The following is an 11,163-nucleotide window of genomic DNA, read 5'->3' on the forward strand; positions in this document are numbered from 1 at the left end:
AAGCGCCAGGCCCTGGCACAGAAGCCCTCCGACCTCGCCTCCTGCTACGGCTGCGGCGCCCCACTGCAGACGGCGGAGGAGGCCGCATCGGGATACGTCACATGTTCCAAGTGTATGTTTCAAGTGTTTTCAGATGTTTTAGAGGCATGTTGCAAGTTTTTCGTACGGATGTTGCAAAAGTAGATTGGAATGTTGCATATGTTGCAATGGTTGTACACATATGTTGTAAACGTCTGTTCCCAATGTTTCATCGGTTTTTAGGGTGTATGTTACAAGTGTGTTTATGTGAATGTTGCATATGTTTCACTCATATGTTGCAAGTGTTTTATCTGGATGTTGCTTATGTTCGTAATGATTTTCAAGTATTTTCATGTGTTTTTGCAAGTGTTTCAGATGCATGTTTCAAGTGTTTCATCTATCTTCAGACGTATATATGTTGTAAGCGTTGAATGTTTTAAAAGAAGATCGGGTGTTGCACATATTTTTTTTGAGGAATCAGAAGGAGCCAGAGGCTCCTACTGCAAATTTATTGAAAATAAAAGAGAAAGCAAAGTGTCAAAGATTACAGGGAAAAACAGGGGAACAGCGAGCAAAACACTCCCATTCTCACTCACACCGGAGAGAGATTTCAGGGAACACAGAAGGAGAGAAAGAAAATTAAGAGAATTACAAATTGGAGTTGATCCATGCTTCTAAGTTGGGGGTGATTGTAGCCTTTGTTCTGTGCAACAGCAAGAGTGATTCCACCGTGATAGTCCTTTTGCAATCAGCAATTGTGGGGTTTTTGTTTCTGAAGATAATATCATTTCTCATCACCCATATAGCCCAACAGACCAGTATGAAGATGTCAAGTGAGAAGCTAGCATTGTGAAGGATTTGCCATTCTCGAAATATTTCAGGAATTGTGAGTTGATCTGCATATTGAAAATTAAACAGTCCCCAACAATCCTTGGAAAAAGGGCAGTAGAAGAGGAGGTGCATTATTGTTTCTTCAGAAGGTTGCTGACAAAGCACACAGTAATAATCATCTAAGTGCATTCTTCTTCTTCTCAGTATGCTTCTTGTGCTTAGTCTGTCTTTGAGTACCACCCAGAAAAATACTTTATGTTTGCTTTGACATGAAGTCTTCCAAAGCCATTTGAAGATAGGGTCAATCTGACAGTGGCCTGTTAAAATTTTATAAGCCTTGAAGGAGGAGAAGTGAGAGGAGCCCCAAATGTATGTCCAACTATCATTCACATTGTCCAGTGTTAAATCTGATAGTTCAACCTGAAGTTCTTGCATCTGATTGTAAGCTTCTATTGATAATGGTAAGTGGAACAGATCATGGAAATAATCTATATCATGGGCTGTGCTTAGCCTTATCCTTTTGTTTTTTGCAAAGGAATGGAGCTCTGGGTACTGTATCCTTCTTACTTGATCATTCCAGACATCATCCCAGAAAAGACATGTTTTGCCATTAAAGACCAGCACACTTGCCATACCTTTGTACTTATCCAGTAGCTTCAAGATATCACGCCACCAGAAAGATCCTCTTGGGGCTGTAGAGTTTGGCAGCCTGTCATTCCTGTAGTGTTTATCCCAGATCAGGTTCACCCATGGCAGATCTTTTCTATTAAAGAATTTGTCTAGATGTTTAAGTAGTAGTGCTTCATTCTGGGTTTGGAGGTTTAGCACACCTAATCCTCCTTCACATTTTGGTAAGCTGACTAAAGGTGAGACATAACTCAGTCTTTTTTCACATTCACTGATGAGAGGAAGAAAATCATCAACTTTTGGTCTGCTTAAACCCATGGGCAGGCCTAAGTAAGTGAAAGGGAAAGAACCAGTTGCACAACCAAAGGTTCTAGCAAGGTTATTTAGTTTTTCATTGCTCACATTGATGGGCACCATCATTGATTTAGAGAAATTGATCTTCAGACCTGTTGAGTCACTGAAAGCTTGTAGGATCCCTTTCAGAAAGAAGAGTTGTGTGGCGGAGGCTTCCATGATGATCAAGGTATCATCAGCATATTGTATGATAGGAAAATTCAATGTTGGGGCTAAAATTGGTAGCCTTAAATGACCACGCTGTGTTGCCTTGTTAATGATGGACTGGAGCAAGTCGGCTGCTAAGATAAAGAGCAGAGGAGAGAGAGGGTCCCCCTGTCTGACTCCTCTTTTACAACTAATCTTTAAAGGGCAGTCTCCAAACCAACTGTCATGCCAAAATCTTGTTTGCTTGGTCACCTCTAATTTCAACACCTCGAAAATAGTTAGTCATTCTTCAGATAGTTAGTCATTCAATTTACATTCTTCTCTAAAAGCTTTTCAACCACTTTATTCATGGCAGCAGAAACAAAAAAGGGGCATGTGACCCGTATGCTACAGCTGCTAGAGGGAGCGCGAGCTGAGGGATCAGGTGGGGTGCAGACGCCGCGTGGAGTCAGACGGTACGCGAGAGTGCCAGTGCAGGCAAGGATGTCCGGGCATATCACTGCCGCTTCCCATCGGATAGAAACGTCTAACTAAACAGTCGGATTGCACTTAGTAAATGAGAAATCGATTCTTTGTCAGAGCTTAATTTCAAACATAGTTTCAACCTTATCTGCTGGCCTAGTATGTCTTATAGCTGTGTGTGTGCATGCGCTCGTGATGAATTTACATGCGTTAATGCGTTATTATAGTATCAGAGGCCGTGGATTGTGTTTCGAAAACAAAAAATCGACGGAGCCAACAAGGAATACTAATACTGACAGCCCGACGTTATGAGAACCCAAAATAGTTTTTTTTTTTTTTTTTGAGAAACAAGAACCCAAAATAGTTGCAGGCCTATATATGGAGTGGGCCTTCCGTGGCTGACAGCCCGACCGTGATTAGAGCTTGGACCAAGTCTGGGCCTTTGTATATACGAAGCCCAGCCCAGTACGAATTGAATTGACACCTCCATCACGACTCTCTACCACTGCACATCAGCGCCGCCCCTCACACCGCCGGCCTGCGGCATGACGTCCCCGTCCCCGTCCCCGTCCCCGTCCCCATCCTCTCCCACTGCCCGCCGCCGCAGGCACACCATCTACCACGGCCACCGCCGCGCCTCGCCGCACCGGCCCACAGTCCGCGGCGGCCTCTTCACCGACCTCCGCTTCCCCTCCCCAATACCCCGCCCTCCCACCTCCCCCTCCCCCTCCCCCTCCACCGCCTTCCGCCTCCGCGACTGGGATCCACACTCGCCCTCTTCCCCGTCGTCCGCTCCCTCTCCGTCCTCTCCCTCCGCCTCCGCTTCCTCCTCCACATCCGCCTCCGCACGCCGCCTCTCCCCGCTCGCGCGCTTCCTCCTCGACGCGCTCCGCCGCCACCAGCGCTGGGGCCCGCCCGTCGTCGCCGACCTCTCCAAGCTCCGCCGCGTCCCGCCATCCCTCGTCGCCGAGGTCCTCACCGCGCGCCCGCCCCCGCCGCCGCCGCTCGCGCTCCCGTTCTTCCTCTGGGCCGGCCGCCAGAAGGGCTTCCGCCACTGCTTCCCGGCCTTCCACGCCCTCGCCTCGCTGCTCTCCGCCGCGGGCCTCCCAGCCGCGGCCGACCAGCTCCCCGACCTCATGCGCGCGCACGGCAAGCCCGTCTCCCACTCGCAGCTCACCCTCCTCGTCCGCCTCCACACCGCCGCGCGCCGCCCCCTCCGCGCTCTCCACGCGGTCCGCCGCTTCCGCCACGAGTTCGACGTCCAACCCCAGGTCCACGCGTGCAACCGCGTCCTTGGCGCACTGGCTGCTGCGGGCCACGTCGAGGACGCGCTCAAGCTGTTCGATGAAATGTCGGAGGGTGGCGTGCAGCCTATCCCAGTGACGTTTACCATCGTGGTTCGTGCACTAGCACACGCGGGGATGACTGATAGGCTTCTGGAAATGATTGGGAGGATGCGGAACGAGGTGTGCCGGCCTGATGTCTTTGTGTACACTGCGCTGGTGAAGACAATGGGGCGGAGGGGGCATATGGACGGCTGCATCAGGGTGTGGGAGGAAATGGAGAAGGATGGGGTGGAGCCAGACACAATGGCATATGCTACTATGGTTGGGGGGCTCTGCAAGACTGGGATGGTGGAGGAAGCAGCAGAATTGTTCAAGGAGATGAGGAGAAAGGGGTTACTGGTGGACAGGTCGGTGTATGCATCGCTCATTGATGGGTATGTTGCTGCTGGGAGGGTTGGGGATGGGTGTAGGTTGTTGAAGGAGTTGGTTGATGCTGGCTACCGTGCTGACCTGGGGATATATAACACACTTATTAGTGGACTGTGTGGCATAGGTAGGGAGGATAAGGCCCATAAGTTATTTCAGATTGTTCTGCAGGAGGAGCTTGTGCCAAGTTCTGATACTGTTTCACCGTTGCTAGCTTGTTATGCCGAAAAGGATGAAATGGTTACATTTTTTGGATTGGTCAACAAACTGGCAGAGCTGGGTTTGCCTGTTATTGAAATGTTAGTAGATTTTATGAAGCTCTTTGCAGGAAAGGATGGTAGGGAATTGAAGGCTATGGAAGTGTTTGATGCGTTGAGACAAAAACAGTATTGTAGTGTCGGCATTTATAACATTCTTATTGAAAATCTGCTGAAGATCAAGGATAGGAAGAAATCACTTTTGCTGTTTGAAGAAATGCAAAATTCAGTTGATTTTAAACCAGATTCATGTACATATAGTCATATGATCCCATGTTTCGTGGATGAAGGAAATGTCAAAGAGGCCTGCTCATGCTACAACACCATGATGAAAGAAAATTGGATACCAAGTACGTCAGCCTACTGTGTTCTTGTGAAAGGGCTTTGCAAGATGGGGGAGATCAACACAGCCATATCACTTGTTAAAGATTGTCTTGGAAATGTAGAAAATGGGCCAACTGAATTTAAATACACCTTGACTATTCTGGAAGCTTGCAGATCAAAAAGCCCAGAGAAAGTCATTAATGTGGTGGATGAGATGATTGAAGTAGGTTGTTCAATGGAAGAAATTGTCTATTCTGCTATCATATATGGCTTCTGCAAGTATGCAAGTTCAACTGAGGCGAGACAGGTATTCACTATCATGAGAGATCGAAATATCTTATCAGAAGCCAATTTTATTGTCTACGAGGACATGCTGAACGAGCACTTGAAGAAGGCCACTGCAGACTTGGTGATATCTGGATTGAAGTTTTTTGACCTTGAATCAAAATTGAAATGGAGAAGCAGAATTGATTGAAGAAATATTTATGCCGTTACTCGGTACAATCTTCTCTTTACTTCTGATTTCAAATTTTAACCGTTGGATACACATGTATGTTATTAACTTAAAGTGTTTGCAAGTGTTTATATGCTTCCCCAATGGAAAAGGCATGATCTTGAAGCAAACTTAAGTGTCAGCCTAATTGTTGTTATGGGTGCATTACTCACTTCAGCTCTGGGACCCAGGTCCCTAGCTCATTACCTTTGCCACATGAACTGTCAATTGGTTGCCATGTTCCTCACATCTGGTCTCTCCCTGTATTTGTGTGTCAGGGGGGGGGGGGGGGGGGGCGACGGGGGGTGGTATCCTATTTGATTCAGTGGGCCACGGCACCATCATACCAAGCTTGCCTTCCAGGCCACAGAACCTCTCAACCTTTGGCAGGACGACTCCTTTGCAGTTGTGACCCTGTTATGTATTCCATGTGACGAAGTGGCAATATTATTGGAGTCTGTTAGAAAAGATGCCAAACATAAAAGGCTTTGGTTGGAACGAGTTCACATTGAGGATTCTCATGGGCAATATCTATGGACTTAGCCGAAAGAGGGTGAATGTGTCAGGTATTGGTAGGGAAGTTTGCTGCGATGCAAGGTGCCAGCAATGACATCCCAGTTAACCTAGTTGAGACGTGGGGACTGGGGAGTTATCATGGGGGAGGAAGGCGAGACCGCAAAAGATTGTTAGGGCATTGATAGTTCTTGCCTCTGTATATGGACTTCTCATCGGGCCTCGAGGGCCTGAAAACTTGTGACTAATCTGGCCTGAGGAGCAATTAGGCATTTTAAGGGTGCTTTGGGGTCCTATTTTTCTCTCTCCAGGAAAGCATAGTAATATTTGTCTTCAGTTCTTTTATTTTTGTGTTTTTTGTGAAATAATATGAATATATGATACATCATGTGACTTTAATGTTGCACTGTTTACGTGGTAGAACCACTCAACTGCTTGTCTAGTCTCTTTATGGAAATTCATAATCCTGCTTATACCAGAATTCTTTGCAAGGAGCATGATATGGCTGACTATAGTTGATGTCTGTAGATTTATTTGCTCCTAGTTATGAGCTATTTGTATTTCATTCATAACATTTTTCTCAAGCTGATCTTCGTGATATAATCCCTTGAGTGTTTATAGCTTTATATATTATTTTTTTTGGCTTAAGCACTTTTGTCAGATATACTGCTATGAATTGTTTATACTGTTATTTGCATGACACAACATGGTTGCCCATGTGGCATTCATCTTGCTATTCACTAGCTCTGATATGTTGTTCACCAAATCTAAACTTGCTATTTGGCTTGTGTTACCTCAGCTACTAGGCATGCCATGTACTGTCAGTGATCACAGAGCCATACTAAAAGAAAACACATGTTTTATCAGTATTTGCAAAAGCATTATTTGCACATCCAATCAGCCATGGTAGCGTGCTGATTACTCTTTTACCCTTTGCATCCCTTAGAAAAACCTTGTTACATTCTTGTGATGATCAAAGAATGTTACAATGTTAGTAGTTGTGCTTTCCATGGGTATTTTTGAACCATTTGAAACATTGAAACCATTATAGGAGGTAGTGAAGTTGCATACATGGCGTTGAATTTTTTTTTTCATATGAAGATGCTACAGATATGGTGCTAAGTGCATACTAATGCCACCAAATGGATGAACGATGAAGCCACATATATAACGATGGATTAATGTGGTGATGCTGGCAAACTTGTTAGATTAATATTTACTTGAAATTATCATAACCGTGATGATGATATGGCCTCTTCATTGATGTTATTAGATTGATCCTAGCATTAGTTTACTATACTAACTAGGTCCTAATACTGTATCATTATTGACAGTTATGTAGAAAATCCATCCCCGGACAAAGTTGTGGGATGGGTTAATTTCTAGACCCAGTGTACTGAAGGTGTTTACTAGATACTGGAGATAGAGATGGATGGGTCTGGACACATTACCTCATTATTGCTAACCTGCAGAACACCCTTTCCCACTGAACCTAAGTAACTAGGACTTTGTGTAAGTTCCCTAATATGCAGGATAGGTATAGAATAAACCTTAGCTTATCGTTAGTGTACTGTTTACACAACTTGTTCTTGCCTTCTTCGGCCCTTCCTCCTTACTTTTTTTTTGGTATTCATTTGCAGGGATTGCTATCTAGTCCTTGAATTATATTTCACGGCCATACACAAAAGTATTATACATATATGAAGAGAGCTGCATCCGTGGAGAGCTGGAGATGAGTTGGGCTATTCCTTCCCCAATCTCAACCACTTGGTATATGATCTATGATCAGAAGCAATTTATCATTCTTAGAAAACACATTAAGGCCGTGTTTGGCAGGGCTCCGCGTCCGTGGGCTCCTCCACCGGAGCCGGAGCCGGAGGCCGGAGCTGCAAATTGTGGCTCCACCTCCGTACACAAAAAGGGCTCTGGCTCCTCCAAATGCGCAGAAGCGCTCCTCACCTCGCCATTTGGTGCAGTTCCTCCGGCTCCGGTGCTGGAGCTGCTGGCGGAGCCGGAGCGCCACCAAACAAGCCCTAAAAAAGTTGAAAAAAGTGAAAATATATGTACAATCCCTTGGAGATGAGAAATTGTATGTCTCTACATTGAAAAGTGAGACTTAAGTCTTGTACTTAAGCAAAAAGAAGCAGAAGGTGATTATTTGTTTTCCTTTAAGTAGCAAGATCCAAGTCCTGGTGCAATGGTACTTAATAGAAAAAAAGAGCAATTAACTCCGCATTTATTTAAGAGATACCCTCTGTTTGATGTGGCATTTCTTATTGTTATTGATTTTAGTTCTGTTATAAGGTAGAAAAGCTGAACTAATAAACTTAATAATTCTTCAAGAAAACTGATTTTATATGTGTTTGAAACATTTTAAAAAATCAGATTTTATTGGATCAATTATAGTGCCTCATCGTTGTTTGGAGCTTCATCTAGTCACTAATTTACTCATTTTTTGTATGGCCTACTGGGCATCTTGGCACTAATAAACTTTATAATTATTGTTTCATGCATTTGCTAGAACCACCTTTGGAAAACGTAGGGGCGTCACAGATAAAAATACTGGAATTCAAATATAGGGCACCACTAACCCTTGTATTGCGCGGTGAACTACCACTCATCCTCAACATCTTTCAGGATGCTGTTTGCCCAAAAAAGAAAAATCTTTCAGGATGCTTATGGTAGCATTCGAAATATACTGGCAACATCAGGGATTGGTCCTTCATTTTTCTGGCGAGGTTGAAATTGCAAAGGAGGGACATGAATTAAATCCATTTGGTAACATTCGCGCAAAGGTGTACACTACTAACTTAATCAATGTTTAGTAATTGTGAGCATTATTACAGTTCGATGCCACCTGCTGGTTCTTCGTTCTCACATCTTGTATAAATTTTATCAGGTTGCTTGTTTACAACAATCTCTGGAGTTTGAGCATCACCTGGACGATGTGAAAGAACAGTTCTAGATGGTTGACACTTGACAGCGAAGTGGGGTCCATGTCTTGCAACCTACAAGGTCGATGCAGAGGTAATCTGCAATTTTCTTAAAGAGACCCAGAACCTACTATATCCGTAGATGTGTCTTTTCTTGTTCGCGACCTTTTGCCCTTTAAATGACTGAAGAACACAAACTGCCTGGTCAGCTGTGCTACTATAACAGTAGCTGCAGCTTTTTGTGCTTGCTTCCTACAGTGATTGGTGAGTGTGGTTGCTGCAGCGACAGCCGCAGTGCTGCTGCAGCAATCACTGCCGATCACACCCAAAAATTTTGTCAGTCAAGCGGTTTGCAACTCTTATTGTTTTATACAATCTATGTAAATAAATGAGCTTTGCTTGCCCTCATCATATATGACAGTTGACATGCCATTATTGCTAGATAACCTTACATGCTTGGTGACACCAATTCAATACTAAACGTCTGCCATGTTCTCTCACATAAGTGTGATTTATGTGCCCATTTCGGAGTGGAGGTTGGAGCCAATCCACCAGATGCAGGACATGGGCACAACTGTTGTCACAGCGTTAGGTATAACCGTTAATGCATCCTGATGCTGATGGGTTGCTCCTGTGCATTTTTGCCTACATTCCTCTTGATTGTTCACCAATAATTTGCGACATGGGCGTTGTGATGCGAGTTGTTGATCGTTAGTGGGACCCCCTGCGACAAGTGTAAACCGTAATGGATTTGCTCCCTGTCTCTTTGTTTTATTCATTTTACCTTTTGGTTGGCATTTGGTGAAAGGGTGATGCTGGCTTCTCCTTTGCGTGGTATCTGGTTTGATGTTGGTTTCTACCGGCCAGATGGATGCAGCCAGTTGGGTGTAGCTTTAGCAGCAGTACTGCATGGCTACCGGTGATGAGGACCTTATGAGGTTGATCTATCGTTGTAGGTCCGTTCATTCATAAGCATATCATTTCCCTGCAGAGAAGATAATCAGGCTGTCAGCTAACGCAGGGCAAGTAGCTATCATCATGCCAAAAGCCGACGATGGAGGTTACGTAACAGGATCCTGCTGCGACAGCGTCTGGTGGACTAAATCTCCCCAATGCAAAACTTGGATTCAGGTTAACCATTTCTGAAATTTGGGTGACCTCTCTGAACCACGAAGCGTGGCTACCACTTGCTTGTGAAGACAATTATGCTTCACCTAGCTAACTAAGGTGTACCAGACACAAGGTGTGGCGGCTTTTGGCTTTGTGTAAATACAAATGACGTTGTTGGACGTGAAATATTTCCCTTGCAAAATAAAGGCCGTTTGCTTTGAGGTTCAGCAGTGGCTAATTAAGGAGCTTAACCTACAAGGCATCGGTGGACAAGGTAGGGTCAAGATTTTTTTTCCCCTTTAGCCATGCCATTTCGTTTAATTTTAAAGAAGAGTAAAGTTCTGTTAGGTTACAAGCCTTTGAATCCTAGAGCATAGTGTCATCCTTCTTTTCAGATAAAGGAAGCTGTATCGTCCCAAATATGAAATGAGCTGATGCAACCGATCATCGTATTCGTATAGTTTCTAAATAAACAGTTGATGATCTGATGGCTCGATCAGCTTTGGTCATCACGTCCATCTATCAGCGTCAGGCTTACTGGCAGGCAAGGACTAAGCATGCACTACTGATTGCCGCAAAGCTAGAAGATTTATTTACTAACTTGGAACGTTCTTGCTTGCTTGACTGGACTACATATGTATATGCTCGCTACGGATGAATGGCGTAAGTGCAAGGATGATGGAGCATGGGGAATGAAGGTAGTGCTTCAAACAAACATGTCTTCATCATGATGCATACGAGAGTGCCACTGATGATGGTATATTATTATATCTAGGACTCTTAGTAACTCATGCTAAATTACCATTAAAATGCGAGAGTTTCATAAGAAACATATAAACTCCGGTAGAAATCTGGAAAAAAAAAAGAATACTACTACTTAATTTAAGGAACAAATGCAACACTGGAATTCTTATAAATTCAGAAAGAATTTGCTGGCCTTTTCTTTGAATACAGTATACAGAGGTCAGACAATGGTGAAAAATAAATTAAACATGGTGTAATTAATGGCAGCATTTTTTCTCTTTGAATTTGATAAAAAGATTAATTAAACGTGCATGAGCAATCAATTTACTTGACTTGGACGATCGATTAAGACGCTACAAATAATTGCAACAAGTAGAGTTATTGTAGCCGTATGCAGTACGTGAGCTACCGTTGCCACAATAATTTTTCTGCAGCCATCTTTTCGTCAATCAGTGTTTGGATCTCCTCTCCATACATTTATATCTTTGTTTATCTGCACTACCAATCTGTCACGGATCTCCTTCACATGCCACTGATGAGTGAGGAGGACTGGCATGCATTATGGGGATATTAAGAGCACACCCAACTTTCGGCTATAGTAGAAAGGGACAGAGAATCAACCGACTAATCAATCATCA

General features: G+C 44.1%; 1 protein-coding gene across 9 annotated transcripts; it reads left to right on the plus strand.

The window, feature by feature from the left end:
• Positions 1 to 2,984: 2,984 nt before the first annotated feature.
• Positions 2,985 to 10,487, plus strand: LOC136541509 (pentatricopeptide repeat-containing protein At4g20740-like). Of its 9 annotated transcripts, none has more exons than XM_066533432.1 (7): positions 2,985 to 5,230; positions 7,379 to 7,508; positions 8,260 to 8,533; positions 8,638 to 8,765; positions 9,480 to 9,609; positions 9,693 to 10,055; positions 10,243 to 10,487. In XM_066533432.1, exon 1 carries the CDS (start codon positions 2,985 to 2,987, stop codon positions 5,205 to 5,207), a length of 2,223 nt encoding a protein of 740 aa, XP_066389529.1. In that variant the 3' UTR covers positions 5,208 to 5,230; positions 7,379 to 7,508; positions 8,260 to 8,533; positions 8,638 to 8,765; positions 9,480 to 9,609; positions 9,693 to 10,055; positions 10,243 to 10,487. The 9 variants fall into 9 exon arrangements, with proteins under 9 accessions (XP_066389529.1, XP_066389530.1, XP_066389534.1 ...); XM_066533433.1 differs by lacking the exon at positions 10,243 to 10,487 and adding an exon at positions 10,177 to 10,195; XM_066533437.1 differs by lacking the exon at positions 10,243 to 10,487 and adding an exon at positions 7,575 to 7,888 and having other exon boundaries at positions 8,376 to 8,533; positions 9,693 to 10,157.
• The last annotated feature ends 676 nt before the right edge of the window (positions 10,488 to 11,163 follow it).

Source organism: Miscanthus floridulus, chromosome 3 (assembly GCF_019320115.1).
Source record: "Miscanthus floridulus cultivar M001 chromosome 3, ASM1932011v1, whole genome shotgun sequence".
NCBI lineage: Eukaryota > Viridiplantae > Streptophyta > Magnoliopsida > Poales > Poaceae > Miscanthus > Miscanthus floridulus.

Bases quoted from the DNA above. Each gene is read 5' to 3' on its own strand.
- LOC136541509 (XM_066533432.1), top strand. From the start codon at position 2,985: ATGACGTCCCCGTCCCCGTCCCCGTCCCCGTCCCCATCCTCTCCCACT.